At 34.3% G+C, this 22755-nt stretch overlaps 1 protein-coding gene across 11 annotated transcripts in view; it reads right to left on the reverse strand.

Annotated features, from left to right (window-relative positions):
• Window positions 1-271: 271 nt before the first annotated feature.
• MTX2 (metaxin 2) overlaps window positions 272-22755 on the reverse strand; it is a 60102-nt gene continuing 37618 nt past the window's right edge. For 3 of the 11 annotated variants that reach the window (XM_089916629.1, XM_089916631.1, XM_089916632.1), the window contains 8 exons: window positions 20347-20370; window positions 17321-17393; window positions 12242-12318; window positions 10890-10982; window positions 10344-10382; window positions 9833-9958; window positions 8538-8614; window positions 272-730 (listed from right to left, as the gene is read on the reverse strand). In XM_089916629.1, the coding sequence (XP_089772755.1) occupies window positions 556-730; window positions 8538-8614; window positions 9833-9958; window positions 10344-10382; window positions 10890-10982; window positions 12242-12318; window positions 17321-17393; window positions 20347-20370 (684 nt within the window). In that variant the 3' untranslated portion in view covers window positions 272-555. Of the gene's footprint in view, window positions 731-8537; window positions 8615-9832; window positions 9959-10343; window positions 10383-10889; window positions 10983-12241; window positions 12319-17320; window positions 17394-18253; window positions 18369-19445; window positions 19524-20346; window positions 20371-22755 lie in introns of those variants that run through there. The other 8 variants (XM_089916630.1, XM_022570093.3, XM_030760399.2 and 5 more) reach the window with 5 other exon arrangements.

Raw genomic sequence — 22755 nt, forward strand, 5'->3', positions numbered from 1 at the left:
TATTAAGTACAATAAAGTTTAGATAAGAAAAATGCTCTTAAATGGTAATCTGTTCCAGGATTTAATCACTTTGTAATCATGCGCATTTTCTAAGTGCTCACTGTTAAGAACATTCTTCCCATGACCAGGTTTACCATGCATTACATCTAGCAAAGTAATCTTGGGAGTATGGAATACAAATTATTGCCTTAGAAAAGACACTGTTTAGTCCATGTATAAAGCTCAGAGAGTAGCTTTCAGAAAGATGGAAAGAAAGTAAATACACCGGCCACACAGTTGTTTGAGCTTTATTTTTATATGCATACATGTGTCAAAGAAACCAAAAATTTCAAGATATAGAGTACAACATATCAAATGAAATCATTCAAAATTATTTTAATGTATACACAAATAGCAGTATAAGGTATACGATACATTACGTAATTTGTTTTGAGGTTGTGAAAAGCAGTATTTTTGGTTTTAAAATTCTGATACCATTATCTATTACATCATTCAAGTAACATATATTTCAAAAGTTAAACTTTTTAAAAATAATAACTAAATTAACACATAACTCTAAGACAATCTGATGGATGAGCTGACTTTACCAAAATAGTGTTGTTCGATTCTTCTACAGAAAGCAAGGAGGTTGCTATAGTTTTTCACCTTCTCAGAAAGTTCATCGTTGGTCAACTGTGTGGTAAGAATGGTGTACAGATGGCCAAATACCAGTGCATCTAGTTCAGTAGGCCTAAGACAAAAGCAGAAATGAGAGTAACATGAACAGTGTTTAACTTGTATGGTAGACTATATACTATTTTTTAAACACTTTATTCATCTATTTAAAAGAAAAAAAGTCATGTAAGCAATAAATCCTACCCCAACTTGATAGAATTTATTCTATTTTATTGGAGTTTCTAAGATATGAAAGAAAAAAAGATCTTTTAAACTACGATTTGCTAGTTGTGTGACTTGCTTTTTTAAATAGCATCATTTAAATGTGTTAAAATAATATTGGTGTAAAAAAAAAGAATGTCATACAAATGGAATTATACAGTATGTAACCTTAAAATAATAATAATATTGGTGTAAATGATCATATTCATTTTATTCATTAATTTATTCACTAAATATATACAACAGGTCTCCAGTGTGCCAGGAACTATGCCAGATGCTAAAGATATAAAAGCAAGAAAGATATTCTAAGACATGGACACAAAACATAAATTACCACAACACAATTTAGTAAGTGCTTTTGTAGATGCATAACCAAAATGCTGTCAAAGCAGAGAATTTCACTGTGGTGCTAGGAAAACAGAATGATACCTGATTACCTGATCATCATATCACAACATGATTTAATTTTAATTTTACCATTTTAAAAGTAAACTTAGATTTCTGAAGGAGATGTAAGAATGGCTTCAACAAAATTTTTTCTATGTTTTCTTTCCCTTTAATTATATATTACTAACAAAAGATGAAATTTATCTACCTTGCTACTAACGGTCTATAAATGGGACATCACCAATCTATACTACATTAAAATAATTACAGTAGACCCTTGAACAACACTGGTTTGAGGGCTTCCCTGGTGGCGCAGCGGTTAAGAATCCACCTGCCAATGCAGGGGACAAGTGTTCGAGCCCTTGTCTGGGAGGATCTCACATGCCGCGGAGCAACTAAGCCCGTGAGCCACAACTAAGCCCATGCACCACACCTCTCTGAGCCTGTGCTCTAGAGCCCTGAGCCACAACTACTGAGCCCGTGCTCCGCAGCAAGAGAAGCCACTGCAATGAGAAGCCCGCGCACTGCAACAAAGAGAAGCCCCCACTCGCTGCAACTAGAGAAAGCCCGTGCGTAGCGACAAAGACCCAACGCAGCCAAAAATTAATTAATTAATTAATTTAAAAAAAATACTGGTTTGAACTGTGAAGGTCCACTTACACGCAGGTTTTTTTTCAATAAATACGTACTACAATACTACACAATCCAGGGTTGACTGAATCTGCAGATGTAGAACCACAGATGCAGAGGTCTGACTGTAAAGTTATACATGGATTTTCAGCTGCAGCAAAGGGTCAGCACCCTGAGCCCCCTCATTGTACTGTACTAGTACAATATTACTAAAAGGAGAAAATACCATCATTATTATGAACTAATTATTGCTGTCAGCCCTACAGTGAAAAAGTTACTGAGAAAACATATTAGTCGACCTAAACTGTAAAAATATGTTGCAGTAATCCGGTTTGGCAAAACAGATTTGGGGGTCCGTCAAATCCTAATTCTGTCACTTACTAGCTATGTGGCCTTGATCGCCACTGATGAATGACTTCTTTTAATAGTTGCATGGCTTTGTATCTCTTCATGCCACTAATTCCTAAAATATTTATCTCCAATCTGAATCTCTCCCCTAAAGTCCAGAATCATACATTCAAAGGCCTATATAACAATTCCACTTGAATGTTGAATGAGCATCTCAAACCTGCTTGTCCCCTCATCTTCCCAAAATAAAAGTCACCACTACCCACCACCTGTTCAAGCCAAAAATCTGAGTTACTCTTCAGTCCTCTCTTTCTCTTACCCTCCCATATCCATTAGCAAGCCTGGTGAGACACAACCACCAAAATATGTCCTGAATGCCACCACTTACCTATATCTCCTCCAAGCATAAAACATTGGAATGAATTTCCACTCCACTTACACTAACATGCCAAACTCGTTATCCAAAACATACAAATCTTAGAAGATCTGGCTCCTGTTTACCTCTTCAGCCTCATCTCCTACCATTCTCTACACACAACCATAAATGGTTTTGCTTCTTCCATTTGAACATAAACTCTAGCCAATCTTAGGGCCTTGACCCAACTATTCCTGCTGCCTGGAACACCCTGCCCTTGACTTCATACTGCTGGCTCCTCCTTGTTTTTCAGAATACAACTTAAATATCACATCTTAGTTTGAGTGGTCAGCGTCCCCTGACCACTCAAACTAAAGTGGACATATAGCTGCTTATTGTGATGTGATTCTATTTTAATTCTCTATATGGCACTTAAAACTATCTAATATTTGTTGTTAACTGTCTATCTCTTTCTACCAGGACATAGTCTACTTGTTTCCTGCTGTGTCCCCAACACCTGCAACAATGCTTGGCCCAAAGTAGGTTCTCAATAAATATGTGTTTAATGAATCGATGAAAAGGTGAAGTACTTCTCATACCATACTATAACTGTTTACTTAATGTTTCCCCCATTATACTCTAAGTTCTCTAAAGATAACACTGCATATATCTTTATAACCCCAGTTCTTGGCAAAGTATCTAAGGAACTGAATGGTTATTTGCTGAATGAATACACGAAAGAGAAAGAAAGCATCCTGCCTAAGTTGTATAGGATATTTAATTTTTCAATAGTAGTTATTCACATTCTTCCAAAGCCTTCCCTCTTTTGACACATTCATGAAGTATTAATCAAAGTCAAATGTGCAATTTATGGCCATGTTTAAGAGGGTAGTCAATAGGATAGTTTAAAAAAATCACAAGTGTCCTGGGACTTAATAGCACCATGATCCTAGCATTACAGATGAAGAATCAATAACAAATGGATACCTGAAAAAACCCAAGGATGTAGAAGGTGGATAAATATTGAGCTGAGGCACTTTGTGAGAAGTAATATAAACACCAACTCTTCCAGATCCCTAAACATATTTCTTAAAACGTGTATCTTACCAATTTAGGTTTTATTTTCCTAATCCTTATTTAGGATTAACTACCCTCTGCTTCTTGTACTAGAGCCTAAAAAAAGGTGAATATATTCTCTGATGCAACTTCCAGTAGGGTAGATGGGCATCTTTTATCAATAAGGGAAGGCTCTGAATGAGCTCAGGTATGAAGGTATGTTCAAGCCAGAGTAGTCTAGAAGTACCCCTGAAGTGGTCAAAATATTATTTGCTTCAAATACACATCCACATAACTCAAAAGGTGCTGAATTATGTAGGGTAATGAGCATACAAAAACTGATCTGATGTTGCCTAAAGATAGCAACTTCGTGACAAATTACTTTTAGAACATCTAACAGGAAGTAGAATACACTATACTAAATCAAACAAAACACACACATAACTTAATGCATATTTTTTGTAATCCTTACAAATTTCAGCAACTACTTATATTAGTTGACTCTGACATATATGTTATCAATTCCCACAATTCTTTCTTTTTAAAAAGTAAACTGTGGGCTTCCCTGATGGCGCAGTGGTTAAGAATCCGCCTGCCAATGCAGGGGACACGGGTTCGAGCCCTGGTCCGGGAGGATCCCACATGCCGTGGAGCAACTAAGCCCATGAGCCAGAACTACTGAGCCTGCGCTCTAAAGCCCATGAGGCACAACTACTGAGCCCGCATGCCACAACTACTGAAGCCCACGTGCCTAGAGCCCGTGCTCCACAACAAGAGAAACCACTGCAATGAGAAGCCCACGCACCGCAACAAAGAGTAGCCCCCGATCGCCCCAACTAGAGAAAGCCTGTGCGCAGCAACAAAGACCCAACACAGCCAAAAATATATTAAAAAAAAAAAAAAGTACACTGTGGTAATGGGGACACAACTGTATACCACTGCTAAAACTCACAGAACTATGCACATAAAAGCGTCAATTTTACTTTTGTAAATTATGCCACGATAAACCTGACTTTTAAAAAAGGCAATAAGCTCAGAAAAATATTTGCAACTCCTGAGAGACAAGGACAAAAAATTACACTTTAGCCAATACTTCCACTGAATTGTTTAATCAAGCCAAGATTTCATGTACCTCCAGTTTTAATTACCTTTTCTATATAATATGGAGAGAAAACATAACATTTCCACCCTTCTGCTTACTAAGTAGTTTGTAGATTGTAATTTGGATATAGATAGCAACTCTCCTCCTAAGACCTTCAACAACTTTCACATTGTTGCCTTCTCATCTTGCATTATCATTCTTTCCACATTTCTGTTGGTTACCTACTATTCTTATTTTTTCCAGTTTTATTGACAAATAATTAACATACTATTCTTATTTTTTCCAGTTTTATTGACAAATAATTAACATACATCACTGTATAAGTTTAAGGTGTACAACATGATGGTTTGATTTACATAAGTATATAGTAAAATCGTTGCCACAACAGGTTCAGCTAACATCCACCGATTATCTACTATTCTTTCATTTGAATATCAAAATAAAAACGGTACCATAAAATGCGAATGTTTTCCTAACCTTTCCCACTAAAAATTTTTTTGTACTTATCTTTTCCTTCAATTATTATGGTTCCATATTTATTTCTCTCTTTCTGATACGTTTCACAGTCTAGTTTCAAAGACATTAATTTTGTCTGAATGTTCCCCAATTTTTCTTTCCCGTTATACTATTAACTTGTCATTTCTTCATACTAACAGAAATAATCTACATATCCTTTCTTTATGTATCAATCACTGATCTTTAGGACTATCATTCAAATTTGTAAATCAAGCCCCTTGCCATCAACTTTGCTATATTTTGCTTTTGGACATTTTTGAGCAATTTCCCCTTAATTTTCTTAACTAGTGATTTCTCAATTGAACAAACTTCAATGAAATCCCATTACCCCCTGAAATTTTTCTTAAGGTTCCCAAGTATAATTTTTGCATCATTTCTTCAAAATACTTTCCTATCAGTATATGAAGGTATATTTTCAAATTTTACCATTTACTTAATGGTTAATAGCAGTATTTTTTCTTTTTCAAACCTAACTCCTTTTCCAATTTCTCATTCAATTTAATCTAGTCTTAACCAACATTTACTGAGCTTCCTCTAATAGGTTTTGTTTGGAAAACACAAACCCTCAAGGAGCTCATAAATGCTTTGGAGTAGTATTAACTCTTTCTATTCTGATTACATTTAGAAAAATTATTTTTTTCTTCTTCTTCCCCTTTACTAAAAAGGTAACATGAAAATATCACTTCAAGAACAGTTCTGGTTTTTTATTCCAAATCCACTCACCAGGTGAAAGGGAATAAATTACCCAGTCTTTGTGTAGGTGTCTTAACAGATATCACATCAGCAAGATCACAGATACAACAGATAACACAGATTTTGTTTTGAGTTGCATTTTAGAAATATGATTTAAATATTTAAAAGCTACCAACTATATATTATGAAAGATAAAAAGGACAATTGTTAGTATCTACTTTGTATTATTTCTAATTTTTTTCAAATTCGCTTTCCTTTTTCCTTTCCACCATTTAGCTTCTTTGCCCTCTTTTCCCAATTACTATTCTTGCTGCAAGATCTCCCTCAACTATCTTTCCCTTTCTCACATCAAGTAAAGCTACTGAGTTTCTTTCATGAGGCCTCTCAACATGTCTAGCAGGTAAGCTAGAAGAAAAGCTGATTCTAATTTTAGAGGGTAAGGAGAGGATACACAGGGAAATAAATTTTAATATTAAACAACTGGGTAAAATTAAAACTAAAAATTAAAACTATTCTATACTTCAATCATAAAAATGTTTATCTAAGTCTCATATAAGGTAAAATTATTTCAAAAACCTACATCTTAATACCAGTTAAACAGTTTCTCATTTGTTTTTGTACCTATTCTAAATTTTGAATTTTTCATTACAAGTTTAAAAATAATTATACCCGAGCTTATCTCCCTGGGCTATGCAGCTGCTTCCTACTAGCTATCTATTTTACATTTGGTAGTGTAAAATAGCTCGGTGTTTTGTGACCACCGAGAGGGGTGGGATAGGGAAGATGCGAGGGAGATGCAATAGTGAGGAGATATGGGGATATATGTATATGTATAGCTGATTCACTTTGTTATAAAGCAGAAACTAACACGCCATTGTAAAGCAATTATACTCCAATAAAGTTGTTAAAAATAATAATAATTATACCCTTATGAAGAAAAATATTTTTTGATATTTCCACTGAATCACATGCCAAATGATACCTGGTTACTAACTCTCTGACACTGAGTTTCAATGAGGAGAAAAATAAGTTAGATCTATTATCCTGGCTTCCCATGGAGACAGGGTGCATAACAAAACTAACTCCTAAAACAGAGTGATGCACTTCAAACAATAAAATGCACCCCTTCTGAGCTTTTCAGCTCCTAAGAATTCCTATATCAGAAAGAAAGGGGACTACATAATACTAACATTTTGATACCTTTCTTTTGTATTAGAGACTAAACAACTAGAATCAGCATAGCAAACATCACTAGAAATAAGAACATAGCTGTAGAAACTTTACCTACCAGTATTTCATGGTTTGAACTCTATGACCTTTCTGCTTCAAAGATCAACAGAACCCAATTTTATTTTAATATCAGTTGTATAGCACATACATTAATATAACTTTAATATTTCCAAGCTATCACCATAGTCATTTTTGCTACAAATATTAACATCTCTACCAAAAGATGTGTGATATAGCTATAGATGAATGCCTATGAAGATGTAATAAATAATAACAAATAAACCTTTTTAAAAATTATCAATCTAGGGCTTCCCTGGTGGCGCAGTGGTTGAGAGTCCACCTGCCAATGCAGGGGACACGGGTTCGTGACCCGGTCCGGGAAGATCCCACATGCCGCGGAGCGGCTGGGCCCGTGAGCCATGGCCGCTGAGTCTGCGCGTCCGGAGCCTGTGCTCCGCAACGGGAGAGGCCACAGCAGTGAGAGGCCCGTGTACCCCAAAACATGAAAAATAAGAAAAATTTTTTTTTAATTATCAATCTAAAAGTCAAGAGATTTTTATTAAAAAGCCAAGAAAAGATTAGAATTCTAAGCAAAGCAATGAGGTTAAAATGCTAATTTAAACCCATCTTAAACTGGATCACAGGATAGCTGATTCTGATATACTAAAATTGTAACTTTAAAAAAAAAAGGAAAATTCATTCTTTGCCTACGTTAGATATTATTTTCCAAATTACAAAAAAATTCTGTCTTAATAAAACATGAATTACTCAATTTACATATATACACATACATATATTTAATCTACATCCTTCACAATTATTTCTATGCTTTACAAATATTTTCATTAAATTTTAAAAGAAAAGTTCATAATAATGCTTGTCCATCCAACAATATTGTTTACAGTTTAGTTTTATTCACTTTTCTAGTCCTCAGGGTATCATCCTATACAGACAAGTATGGCTACACTTCACGTTTTAATAGTAGTTTGCAAGCTCAGATTTTGTTAAGATGTCATAGTTCCATACAAAGCACCTTGAACTACCTCTAGTAGAACCTCTATCATATCACACAATAATGACTGGTTTACATTGTCTACCCTCAGGAGAAAATTCTTAATAGCTAGCAGTGCATTTTAGAAATCTTGGTCTCCCAGAAGCTAGTGCTATGCCTGACACCCAAGAAATTAAATGGTTAATGAATGCAAAAATGAACTTTAATATAACTAAATCTTTTCATAAATATTTCTTGATAAAACAATTCCTCTATGATAAAATGTTTGATACGACATGTATGATAAAATAATAATATAGAAAAGAAACTAACTAAAAAGAATAAATTCTTACTGCTTATTGAAGAAATACGGTTGTGTTCCCAGTCTTTGAGAAAGAGCTTGACAGCACTGGTCTACATCTTCTAAGACCTAACACAAGCAACAGACCCCAGAGAAAAATATTTAAATTAGCAAAGCAATAAAATGTGTCTAAAACTTAATATGTATCATAGTTTATAATAAAAATATAAATTTAGGTAACCATTTATAGTATATTTAAATCAGACCATAGACCACATAGAGAACATACGTAATAATTTCTATACAAGAAACAGGAAGAAAATTTGAGAGCAAATTTCCTTTAAATACAAGTACATTTAAGTTACTTATAAGGATTATGATCAAGAAAGTTTTTATCTCAAAACTCTACTCCCTACAAAAATGTTTTCCTGAATCCATATAATCAAATGACTTCACATATATTAAAAAATCTGCTTCATAAAGATGACACTGCTGACCTACCATGAGTAAAAATCATTTGAATTGTTTTCCCACTAGTGGAAATAGATTTTATTTACTCCATCCCTATTCATTTACCCAATCCCCCTTGTGGCCAATGGCACACATCAATGAGCTGGCTGACTAGGACTAGGGGTATCCTTGAAAATGAGACATTAATTAGCTCAATGATGCTCAAACTCATGACCTTGACAAGATATATATTTTTATAATTTTGCTACTTCAGTAAATTTAAGACCAAAGAAAAGCAGGTATATTAAGCACTACATCTAACAGGGTTGGGTTTTTCTTTTTAAGCCCTGATGCAGCAGATCTATATTTATTGGCATAAAAAAATGTCCACAATGTATTGCTGAATGGATAAAAAAAATTAGGTTATAGAGTGGCAGTTTTACTATGACCTCATTTAAAGAACATGTTATTAAGAGACACCTAGAAGAATGTTCTCCATATAGTTAACAGTGGCAATTTCTAGATGGTAGGATTCCAGCCAACTTTTATTCCGTTTTTGAAGTTTTCGGTATTACATAATTTGTTTTACAATAAGCCTGTGTGATTTTTATAAAACAAAAAAGTACTTCATGTCAGAGAAAATAAGAGCAAATGTTTTGTTAATTTTTTTTTATTATGTTGGGAGTTTGTTTTTTTTTTTGGCTGCGCCGCGCAGCATGTGGGATCTTAGCTCCCCAACCTGGGATGGAACTGGCACCCCCTGCATTGGAAGCGCAGAGTCTTAACCACTGGACCGCCAGGAAGTCCCCTGGGATTTTTTTAAAGGACCAACAATTAAAAATCTTTTTTCTTTATGTATTAAAGTTGAGGGTTTTACCAACTTCAATCTGAACTGACCTGGTCCAGAGTCTTGTTACCCCATCCAATAGCTTTCATCTTACGTTTGACTTCCCACTGTTTCTGATAGGCCAAAATATGATTCAGAGGCCAAGGGTAAGGAGATCCATACCTAGCATGAGTGATCTAAAGCAAAAAGATTATGTTAAAAACATGATTCTAAAGACACAGCCTGTTTTCACAAATAAAATTCTAAGGGAAATATATTTCCAGAGACCACAAACAGAGCAATCTGAAAAAATAAAACAAAACATAGCTTGCAATCTAAAAATTAAAATTTTAAACCATTCTCTTTAAAAATATATAAACTTTCACATACTCTGCAACCAGTTATATCAAACAATGACACACAGCTTCCCTAAAATGTACGTGCAAGCAAAATTAAAGTGAAAAACTATATCACTAATGGTATAAACCACAATGTTTCATTTATGAGCAGGGACTTACGATTCTGAGCAAAAGTGTTTTTTCATTAAATTTTAATTAAGATAAATGTTGCAGAACCACTCACCTCCCCTACAGTAGCTTCATCACACCACTGAAGATACAACTAGGAAAAAAAAAACAGTCACCAAAACTTTAAAGTATCAAAGAGAAAATGGATAAAGAAAGTTACTTCTTGCCAGGGTAATTTTTTATAAGCCAATGTCATAAAAGTCACATATGTGAGGGTTGTTTTTGTTTTTTCTTGGCTAATGTTGCTACATAGAATTATTAAACTTAATGGTGGTGCCTATAAAAATATTTCTTATTCATAGAATACATCCATAAATGCCATTAAAGTATTTTACAGATGCCATTTAAGTGAATTTCACAAGACCAAAATAAAATAATGAGTGGGCAAGAGTCACTCCTGTTTACAAACAGAAAAACTAGAAATGATAATATCAGGCAACTTGTTCAATGATAATGATCAAATTATTTGGGTAACGACACTAGCCCTAGAAGTGGCTTGACTGTTTTCCTATTTTTCAGTAACTTTAACATAACCCATAAGAAAGATGATCTTTTATGAGAGAAAAAGCTTATTTTCAAGGCCTATTATCTTCTATTATACCTCTGCAGTCAACAGCATATTGTTGACTAATTCCATGTAGGCTTTCATTTCTGCTTTTTGGACTTCATCCAGCCCATCACTAAGAGAATGGCCCTAAAGGGAATTTAAAAAACTTTAAAAGAGCATCATATTAAATATACAAAAACTTTCAGTTATCTTACTACCAAGTAATACAACGTCAATGTTTTACTGCAAATGTCCAATGGATTCATTTCCAAAATGCCCCCTAAAACATAATTATTTTATGTAAAAAAATAATACTTTGCTATCACTACAAAATATTAATAAGAAGTATTTACTTGTCATTATAAAAATGTATCTTTCAAGAGACAAAATTACATTATTATTTCACAAAAGAAGGAAAGAGCGATGGTCGGTAAACCTTGTTGTTTTTAAGAGACTAACCTTTGTAGTAATAAAATAAATTCCAAAGATTGACATGTGTTACTTATGAAGTGGCCAAAGATTTTTTTAAATGTTATTAGTAAAGGATAGGGAAATAGACACTAATTTTTAAATTCTAATACAGTATAGTAATGAGTAGATGCATAAAATAGTATAAGCTTTAGTTGTAAGATTTTTAAAATGCATACCCTATAACACTGTATTATCACTCTTAGGAATTTATCCTAAGGAGATAATTTAACGAGTGTACAAAGGTGTATGTACAAGAATATTTGTATTAGCACTCAATAACAGCAGAAAATTGGCAACAACTTCAGTGTCCATCAATAAAGACTTAAATAAATTATAATACATCCATATGATAGAATATTATACAACAATTTAAAAGGATAACATATATCTATAGTCATTAAATGGAAGAATTTCAAAACAAACTGATGATTTTAAAAGGCAGGTTGCAAAATAATACATAACAGTATGACCTGTATTTTTCTACATATGCAAAAAAAAATTCTGGAAGCATGTTCCCCAAAATGTTAATGGAGGTTGTTCTTTGATAACTATTAAAATCTAAACTGAATAATAATTCAAATGGGTAAATTAGCATTGATACATTCAACTTTTTAAACATATTCTATAACTCCCTTCTCAAAGGTTAACCTGATATTTTACAACAATGAAGAGTTTTCATTTGTGACCAAAATTCTCTTAAGCATGAGTTAGAAAATTATCTATCACTTTGTAAAGATCAAATGGCCTCTTCTGCCACTGACTTACATTATGAGGGGAAAAAAACTTACTCTTTAGAAATATTTCTCTGGTAGTTTATATCAGCATTTTTTAAAACTAGGTTAAAATCAACGTAAATGTTACAACACCCTAAAGAATGATGAATGACTTACTTAAAAGTAACTGTGATCAAATGCATTTAATATCTTTTTTATTACCTTGGCTTTAACGAATTGGACTATTGGACCAAGTTCCGATACTACTTGATTTCCTACGTGAATAAAAGGTACTTTACCTGTTGAGGGGGAAAAAAATGTGAAAACACTCTCCATAAATTAAAGTTTGTGCTAAAAAGGAAATGAACACAAAACTGGGATATGTTTTATTAATACACACAGTTTCCTAACACTATGACTTTTGAAAATTATAGCTAAATGTGTACGTTAAATTCTAAAAATTTTTAAACATTAATTACTAATTTTAAAACAAAAGAAAAAAAACAAGGAGATTCATTTCTAGAGTTCTTATATGTAATAACAGATCAAAATATTCCCTTTTCAGAGCTAACACTAATAAATCACTATATAGCAGTAAATACTAATTATTCAAATTATATGAACCAAGCCTAGTCATTGGTACATGACCACTGATAGATCCGAAAAAATTAAACTGAGCCTTCTCTTCAGAGTACAATGAATCAATCTATATTTAAGCTACATTTATGAAGCTTATTTTTTTTTTTTTACATCTACTACTTTCAAATCTCAGGTACCCATTCAGATCAATTGTTTAAGCACATAATGGTGCATTAATAAATGTATCTGACTCAAAAATTTCAGGAATTAAGACAATAACAATCTTTGAAGGTATGCTAGCTTATGAATTATAATACAAAGTATGCTCCCAACACATGTGGGGAAAAAAGCATTAGTATGCTTACAAAAACTGGTTTCCCTAAATAAATGCCACATTAAAAAAGTAATATTTCATTTTTTTAAATACTAATAATAGATGAAATTATCAGAGATGACGATCTCCAAATAGCAATAAAGTCTACCTCAAATGCTAGAGGATGAAACTTTGTCAGACCTAGTTCAAATAGAGTTCACACTAACAGCTGGCTTCTTCGTGGTCCTTTTCAAGAGATTCACTCCTCTCTGGCTTAGACAGCCTGAGGGTAATGGATGAGGTGCACAGCACCAACAAAAGCTTCATCTGCGTCCACAGGACATTACAAAGGAAAGGCAGGCCTTTTGGATACAACTCAACAGAGGTATTTAGAAGACATTTCCATTTACCAATATAAAAACACTGAATTCTGCATTCCTTTTTTCTACCGCTTTATAAATCTTTCAAAAAAGAAAAAAATTTCTTATCTGCATTAAGAATTAGATCATACTCTTTTTTAACTTGGGATAATATCTTTGTAACTACTATACTGATAGAAATAGTGCAGGTCCTCTGAGATAATATGACCAGAGAATGAAAACGATTTGTGAATGAATGTCTAGACTGAAGAGTATTTTGTGGTGGTACATTTTGAGATCAAAGTATATTTCTCATTTTCATTATCCAGTCTGGAGTTCTTGGAAGACAGAGTTTATACTGGCATGCCTTGCCTTATTGTACTTTGCCTTATTGTGCTTTGCAGATATTGCGTGTTTTTACAAACTGAAGGTATGTGGCAACCCCGAATTGAGTAAGTGTATTGGTGCCATTTTTCCAACAGCATTTGCTTACTTTATGTCTCTGTATCACATTTTGGTAATTTTCACAATACTTCAAACATTTTCATTATTATTATATTTGTTATAAATATAAAACTTTAAAGGATGAGGAGTTGCTTCTTATGGATGAGCAAAGAAAGTGGTTTCTTGAAATAAAATCTACTCTTAGTGAAGATGCTGTGAAGACTGTTGAAATGACAACAAAGGATTTAGAATATTACATAAACTTAGTTTATAAAACAGCACCAGGGCTTGAGAGGATTGACTCCAATTCTGAAAGACGTTCTACTGTGGGTAAAATGCTATCAAACAGCATTCCATGCTACACAGAAATCGTTTGTGAAAGGAAGAGTCAATCGAAAAAGCAAACTTCAATGCTGTCTTATTTTAAGAAATGGCCAGGGACTTCCCTGGTGGCACAGTGGTTGAGAATCCGCCTGCCAATGCACGGGACACGGGTTCGAGACCTGGTCCAGGAAGATCCCACATACTGCGGAGCAACTGAGCCCGTGCGCCACAGCTACTGAGCCTACACTCTACAGACCGCAAGCCACAACTACTGATGCCATGTGCCACAACTACTGAAGCCCACACACCTAGAGCCCGTGCTCCGCAACAAGGGAAGCCACTGCAATGAGAAGCCCACACACCACAACGAAGAGCGGCCCCCACTGACCGCAACTGGAGGGGGTCCGCGCACAGCAACGAAGACCCAACGCAGCAATCAATCAATCAATCAATGAGTGAATGAATGAATGAATGAAAGAAACAATAAGAAATGGCCAGAGCCACCCCAACCTTCAGCAACCACCACCCTGATCAGCCAGCAGCCATCAATATGGAGGTAAGGCCCTCCGCCAGCAAAAAGGTTTTGACTCACTGAAGGCTCAGATGATGGTTAGCATTTTTTAGCGATAAAATATTCCTAATGGAGATATGTATAGTGTTTTTTTAGCCACAATGTTATTTCACATTTAACAGACTACAGTACAGTGTAAACATAACTTTTATATGCATCGGGAAACCAAAAATATCCATGTGACTCACTTTATTGCGATATTCGCTTTACTGTGGTGGTCTGGAACCAAACCCCACAGTATCTCAAGGTATGCCTGTATTTTATTTCTTTTCTTAAAAATACTTTGAGCATTGTAGATTCTGAAGCAGGGAAGCAGTGTGGGTAGCCGATTGAACACTCATATATCTCTAAATACAAAGAAATAAATAAAAATCAAGGCAACAAGGGACTTACCTGGTGGTGCAGTGGATAAGAATCCACCTGCCAATGCAGGGGACACGGGTTTGCGCCCTGGTCCAGGAAGATCTCACATGCCATGGAGCAACTAAGCCCGCATTCCACAACTACTGAGCTTGCGCTCTAGAGCCCGCAAACCACAAATACTGAGCCCAAGTGCCACAACTACTGAAGCTCAGGCGCCTAAAGCCCATGCTCCGCAACAAGAGAAGCCACCACAATGAGAAGCCCGTGCACCGCAATGAAGAGTAGCCCCTGCTCACCACAACTAGAGAAAGCCCGTGCACAGCAACGAAGACCCAACGCAGCCAAAAAATTAACTAATTAATTAATTTTTTAAAAAAATCAAGGCAACAAATTAGAAGTAAATAATGTTTTCTGTCACTAGCCTGACTTAAGGTGGAGCCAGTGTTATATCCTTATTATTGGAGGTGATCAGGCAAAAGCAGAGTGAGACAGTTATTCTCTGGCACCAATCAAAGGTCATAAAAAAAACCCCAAAGGCCCTGCTTCTCATTTTAGGCAGAATAATCATTTTTGGAACTTTTATATTTAAAGAAAGCAAGATGCTTCCAAGCAAGTTTATTTATTCAGAGAATATCAGAAATAGAAAGGACCTTGGATGTCATCTAATGCAACCACCTCATATTACAGATGAAGCCACTGAGGCTCAAAGAAAAGAAGTGAATTTCCCAAGAAAACTGTTAACATGTGACAAAGTCACAGAAGGGTTAGACTAAAAATTTCCTAACTCTTAGCCAAGTGGTCTTCTGACTATTCCATGATGTTCTCTGCTTTAAAAATCTACCAACAACCAGATCAAACAAGCAAATAAAATATAACACATTCCCATGGTCACCCAAATCATATGATAAAAGAAATACTAGAGACGATGAAATTTAACTACCTTAATAGAAAGTGCCATTTTCATCTACCTATGGGAGACTTCTCCTATGCATATATGTATATATGCATGTATTGTAGTCTCTATACTATTTATGTTTGTCTTTCCTAGAATCTATAAAGATGGATAACTACCTAGGTAATACTACATATAGTACAGTCATTTTAGGAAATAGGTGGATAAGCTATATGGCTTCTCCTTGATTTGTCAAAGATATTAACTTTAGTATTAGATTACTAACCTTTTTATATGTATATCTACACTCTTTGTATGACTACACAGAGGAAAAAGGTGGACAGAACCCAATATAATTCATTTCACCAGAAGTCAATAAAGTTTATAAAACCTATGTATAAACTTAAAACAAAATGATTCAATTAATAGCCTTCAAGGATCTAAAAGATGTATATGTTTATAAGTCTAAAAATTCATTTATTGAAACGTTTTTAAAATGTATATTCATAAACCTATAAATGTAATGGTATTCATATAGAATTTTCAGTGTGTATAGAGAGGGTGTCTTCACAGCTGTTGACAATTATTACCACCCTTAAGAGTTTATGATGAAAAAAATGTCATTCCTAATGATCCAAGTCATTCCTAAATTATCACCACAATAAAGAGATCGATAAATGTCTCCCTAAAAAGCAACGTAACACACTTGTACCAATCAGTTATATTCAACGAATTTATCCATAAAGCAGTGGTTCTATGTGTTATTATTGCTCCAGCAAAACCATAATTATAATAACCCATACCAATTCTATTTATTTATCAGATTTGGTGGCACTATATTTTTATATTAAAAATTACCTGAATCATGTTTATTTAAAACTGTACCTTAATCTACTAATACATGATACACAGAAAAGGCAATACTGATTATAAAAAATAGCAGAAAGGCTAAAACCTTAATAAGAAAAAGTAACTTAAAAACTTAAAATGAAACAAAAGGAATCAGAAACCAAAGACATTCAGATCTATGACATGTTAATTTAATTATTCCACAATCTCTCTTCTTCCATTGGCATAATGGGAGAATACAATTTAGAGAAGTGTATTTAATAATAAATGGATTCACATATTAAAATTTGTTTTCTGAAGAAGGAACAGTCTTATGTAAATAAGACTGGGGGAATTCTGAGATTATATATTTTCTTAACATTTAATATTTGAAACAATTCCCCTAACTTTCCAGTAATCATCTCTGACCACAGAGTTGAAATGAGTAGACATGTCACCCCAAGACTGTCAGGTTTGCAACTGTTACTTTATAGAATGGGAAAATTCTTCAAAGGGTAAACAAAAAATATAGGCATTTTAAAAATCTAGGTACAAACTGGACTATCACTGCAATTTTATCAATGCAGAATATTAACAGAGAAGAAAAACAAAACTAAAAAACACTTACCAGATGGAGACATATATTCTGCATTTGCCCTGCAAACCACTTTGACGGGCAGATTACACATCTGCAAAAAGGCCTGTCAACCAAGAGAAGTCTACAGTAAGTCTAGTGAAAGTATATGCATATTCGAACACAAATTTTTATTTATTTCTTTTCCAAACTTAATAGCTCAGGAAAAGAAAAAGAATGAATCAACTTAGTGAAAGATTTGTACTCTAAAACAAAATGTCATTTCAATACTAAAAGTCAATATGACTTAGACACCAGTAAATGTATAAAACTTAAAGCATTTATACATACAAATGTAAATTATCCACTTATTTTACTGCATTAGTTTATGTAAGTCAGCAATACTGTGTATTTATTTAATTTTCTTTAACAGATGACTAAAGTCCAAACTTTATAAGCTATTACTAAGTTCCACTACTCTTTTTTTTTTTTTTTTTTTTTTTCTTTTTTTTTTTTTCACTACTCTTTACAGAATCCTTATCTTTCCTGTCTTAGGGGAAAACTCTCAAAATGTTATTTTTACTACTTCAAAGTTCTCTCCAATAATACTCAACATCCTAATGTGTAGCTTTCATGCTTATTAACTCACTTTTTAAAGATATAGAATTGTTTATTTTTACTTTGTTTATAGCAACAAAAATTTTATAAGTCTAACAATAGGGAACTGTTAAATTATTTATGGTAAATGCAAACCATATAATTTTATACAATTTTTAAAAATCATTAATTATATCGTCACACATGACTGCCTGAAATAAGAACTTTATTTCCAAAGCTTCCTTCCAACTGGGTGTGACCAATGTCTAAATTCTGGCCAACGGGACTCAAAGTTCCGGGCAACTGCTCGGGAAGTTTCTTTAAAAAGAAGAGATATGACCTCTCCTCTTTTTCCTTCTTGCTGACTAGAATGTAAAAAAGATGACTTACAGCCACCATAGCCAAACTGAATCACAGTAGAAGCTGAGTGTTGAAGATGGTAGAGCAACAAGAAGAGGCAGGAAGCCTAAGTTTTTGATAATCATTCAGTCCCAAACCTGGATTACTTGTGTTAAAAAAAGAAAGAAAGAAAAGAAATAAACTTCTATCTTTTTAAGCCACTGCTATTTTGGGTTTTCCATAACTCACAGCCAAACCTAATCCTGACTAAGTTACCAACAATTACTGTTTCTAGGTTTAAACAGCACCTCACCCAAACAAAAGTTGACTCTTCTATGTCTACGTAAGTATAACTAACAGTCCTCTAAATACTATAACCCATGCTCCCAATTTATAACAATAATACTGAGCTTCTTGGTTGGCCCACAAGTATGAACTCCAGGTAGTGGTTCTCAAGCTTCAGTGTACCATCAAAGTCATGTGGAAGGCTTGTTAAAACACGGATTGCTAAGAAGGGAAGAATTAGAATAAGTATAAAGAGACCTTTCAAGAAGACTGAGAAGGAAGAAGGGAATTAAGAAGGGTCAGCTCCCTTCTATTATATATGTATCTGTACCCAATGATGGAAAAAGGTTGAGCTCATTAAAACATATATAGGAAATAGGCTGAAATGACAAGAACCAGGCAGAATAACTGACATACAAGATCCATGAGAAGATAAAAAGGAATGAAATAAGAGCACAGGTGGAAGCATCTGTTTTTTTCAGGAAACAGGACACTTTTTCCACTGTACTTGCAAGGGGTGGTCAGCATCAGTGATGATGACTGCAAGCTGATAAGTGAGAAGGACAAGAAAATGAGGGAGTGCTCATATTCTGTGCAATGGGAGAAAAAACCGTCTGCCGAGAACATAGGACCAAGAGGGGGTTTAGGCCTTCAGAAGAACAAAAAGAATTTGAAAGAACTGCTTAATGCATCTTCTCAAAGGTCAGAATAATACTCAGCTGTTAGTTAACAATCACAGTACTATATAAAATAGTAAATATGGCATATTTTGCTAACCTCCATGTATATTGGTAACTGTACTAATCATTGTTCCAAAAAGCTGTGTTTCACTAAAAGAGATTAAGCAAAATTGTAACGTTCTACAATCAAAGCCGTGTTTCCAGTCCTGTGAATTTTTTACTTCTTTACTAACAAATAACTGGCTTAATTTTAACCAATTTAACAACATTCAACTTACCACAGACCTCAATTGATGGCACAATTCTACTTAGCCAAAGATTAATTTTATGGCATTTACTGCAATTATTCTTCATCCCTGATTCAAAAGAAATTTTCTGAATTAATCTGAATTAATCACAAAGAAGTCTGATGTCACAAACACAGTATTTTCATCCAAACATTAAAAATGCAAACTAAAACCTTACCATTACTGTCTTCAAGAATATAAAAATTCCAAATCCAAAACAGACTTTGATTCAACAGTATTTCTCCTTTCTCTTGTAGCACAGGAGAAAAATCTCTGAGGCTCCAGAACAGGACTTTCACCTTTCACTTGCATTTTCAATCTCTTATCAGCACCTCAAATACTCTAATTAAAACAGGTATGATACACCAACCTAAAACACATTTTATTTTCAATTCTGAATAGCAATCTGCATACTTTTATTCTTATGTAAATACAAAGAAAAATGTAGTTCTAATCATAATAAGGAAAGTTAGGAAAATTCAGCCAACTCCTATTCCTCTGTTGGATACATTATTCCAAACTAATTCAAGTGATTGACAACATAAAATAATTTAAATAAAAAATTTAGCACATCCTATGAGGACAATGATTTATAACTGTGCTGTCCAGTATGGTAGCCACTAGTCACCTGTGGCTATTTAACTTAAATTTAAATTGATTAAATTTGAATAAAATTTTTAATTCAGTTCCCCAGTCACACTAGCCATTTCACATGCTCAATAGCCATTTCACATGCTCAATAGCCATATGTGGCTAGTGGCTACCATATTTATTGGCCAGTACAAATAACAGAACATTTCCATCATCTGGACATCATCTACTAGACATTGTGGGTCTATTGCAATAGCAATGATAATAGCAATAGCAATGGTAATCAGTGCATAAAAGGTACCTTAGCAAAACAGGCTGACGTCATCTGAAAGAGATTAGGCTAAATATTATAAAAACAACCTGCATAGTATTACAGTGATGACTGTGAGACATTAAACACCATAATATTTTCAATTTTCAGAAAGAACTAATACAGTTTACTCATTTGCTGAGCAACCCCAATTGACAAAATGGGTCAGGTAAGTTTATTAAAATGTGAAAACTAAGAACTTCAGAATGAATAAATTAAAGCACAGCCAATCAATATATTCTTTGAATATAAATTTACTGAGTACCTAAACATATGACATGGTAGGACTTTTTTAAACACACACACACACACATGCACACAGAACATAATACCCAGTACCTAAAGTCTAAGACCCTGAAATTTAATCAGCTTCATGTAGTTTCAACATATTGAGTGAATTAATTAAGTTCATAGCATCAAAAAAATTCATTGAAGGGTATGTCTGTATATTTTCTTATTTCCACAAAAAAATTCAAAGGAAAAAAGTAATACTAGATCATCGAGAACCAGTTAAACATGAAGGATTGAACTTACACATTTATCTCTGCAACCTTTCAAAAAATCCAATGAAGTAACAGTGAAGAAGCAGAAAATGTGTAAACCCAGAAAAACACAAAGAATGGAAGAGGAAACCAAAGCAGACCAGAGATGTCAACCCATTTTTAAAGATAAAAAGCAGACTTAGCAGGGCAGAGGAAGCTGAAACCTAAGGGCATGCAGAGGAGAAAATCAATACATTTGCAACACAGAAACTGGGAAGATTCCGAAACTGGAGGCACCAAGTACCACAGAAGGCAGAGGTGAGGTAAAGGACTAAAAATAGGAGAATTGGATGAAAGTCTGTAAAAGCATCAGACAACTAGCCCGCCCCCAATCTGGCAGGAGACAGGGGTTCATTCTCTGGAGAAACCCAACCAGAGAGGCTCCTGACTCGGGACCCAAGCACAGCAGAGGGCCCTGGGTAGAGGGTCACACTGGAAGGAAGGTTAAGGGAAAGTATGTACACTGTAGAGAGCCACAGTACCCTCTCCCTCTCAGCTCCCAAACACTGGCAGCCACATTAAGTACTCCAGAGTACCACTCCATAGAAAACACCTTCCAATACTGAGGATTTTAGTGAGGGGTAGGGACAGTGGCCAAAAAATGGCCACTGTGCAATCAGTCTATAGTGAAGCCCGCATGCCAAAAAGTTCCTCAATGCCCCATCACCTTTTTAGTGCCTCACTCTTAAATATAAATTGTTAGCAGAGATCAACAGATATTTGAGGAAAGCCTCAAACATACAGAGCCAAAACAAACTACAAAAAAAAGTAGTTGAGGGGAAACAGAAAATGCAGACAGCAACTTCAAAGAAAAATTATAATGGCTAATATTCATTGAGCACTTACTATGTGCCAGGTACTTGCATAAGAGCTTAACTCTATGAGGTAGGTACAAAAAAAAAATCCCTATTTTAAGATGAGAAAACAGAAGTACAGGGAGGTCAAGGAATCTATTCAAGGCATATAGGAAGAAAGGAAAGGAGGGAGGGAAGAATGGAGAGAAAAAGGGAAAGAAAGGAAAAAAAGAAAGAAAGAAAAAGGGAAAAAAGGAAAATGAAAAGAAGCAAAGCATACAAAGGACTGAGATGACACTGAATGTCTCAAAAGAAGCTCCAAAAGCTAAAGGATGACAAAAGGCTTTCAAAATTCTAACAAAAAATCTTGCCAACCTAAAATTCTACATGTGGCCAAGGAATCAATCAGGTGCGAAGATAGAATTTTAAAAAAACATAACACAAGCAAGGTCTTCTTTAAAAGCCTAAAATAAAAATAATAAACCAAGAAAAAAAGAACATAGGATGCAGAAAATTAGGGAATCCAACATAAAAGGAAGGCAAGAAGAATTTCCTGAATGATGATGAACAGCAGTCTTAACAACGAGCTATGACACCAACCAAGAAAGAAACTGTCCCAATTAAAGTAGAAGGAACAGGGCTTTCAAAGGTAATAGTTCCAAGAAATAAATAAATAAAGGACCTGACGTGTTTGACCATTGTGAGGGGGAGTTTTACAGTTCAGTCAAAGAGTTTAGGAGAGAAAACTACCCAAATGAATTAAATAAAGCAATTATTTACTCAATGGAAAAAAATCATATAGAAAGAATATGTTCATTGTACACTAAGCCACTCAGCTGGGGTCAATATTTACATTCTAATTATAATATAAACACTGAATATTAATTTAACAAAAGTTAAAGAACTATTGGGAAGATGGGGAAGGAGAAGCGGAAGAGAGCTGCAAATGGTAAATTTCATAGTGGAATTCAATAGATATATTTAAATTAAAAAATGAAACAGCAACACAAGCATCTTACTTAGAAATATAGAGGTAAATACCATGGGAAAAAAAATACAGCTGA

This window comes from Delphinapterus leucas, chromosome 8 (assembly GCF_059928025.1).
Source record: "Delphinapterus leucas isolate spDelLeu-1000000601 "Yukka" chromosome 8, BTC_Dleu_Yukka2, whole genome shotgun sequence".
Classification (NCBI taxonomy): Eukaryota; Metazoa; Chordata; class Mammalia; order Artiodactyla; family Monodontidae; genus Delphinapterus; species Delphinapterus leucas.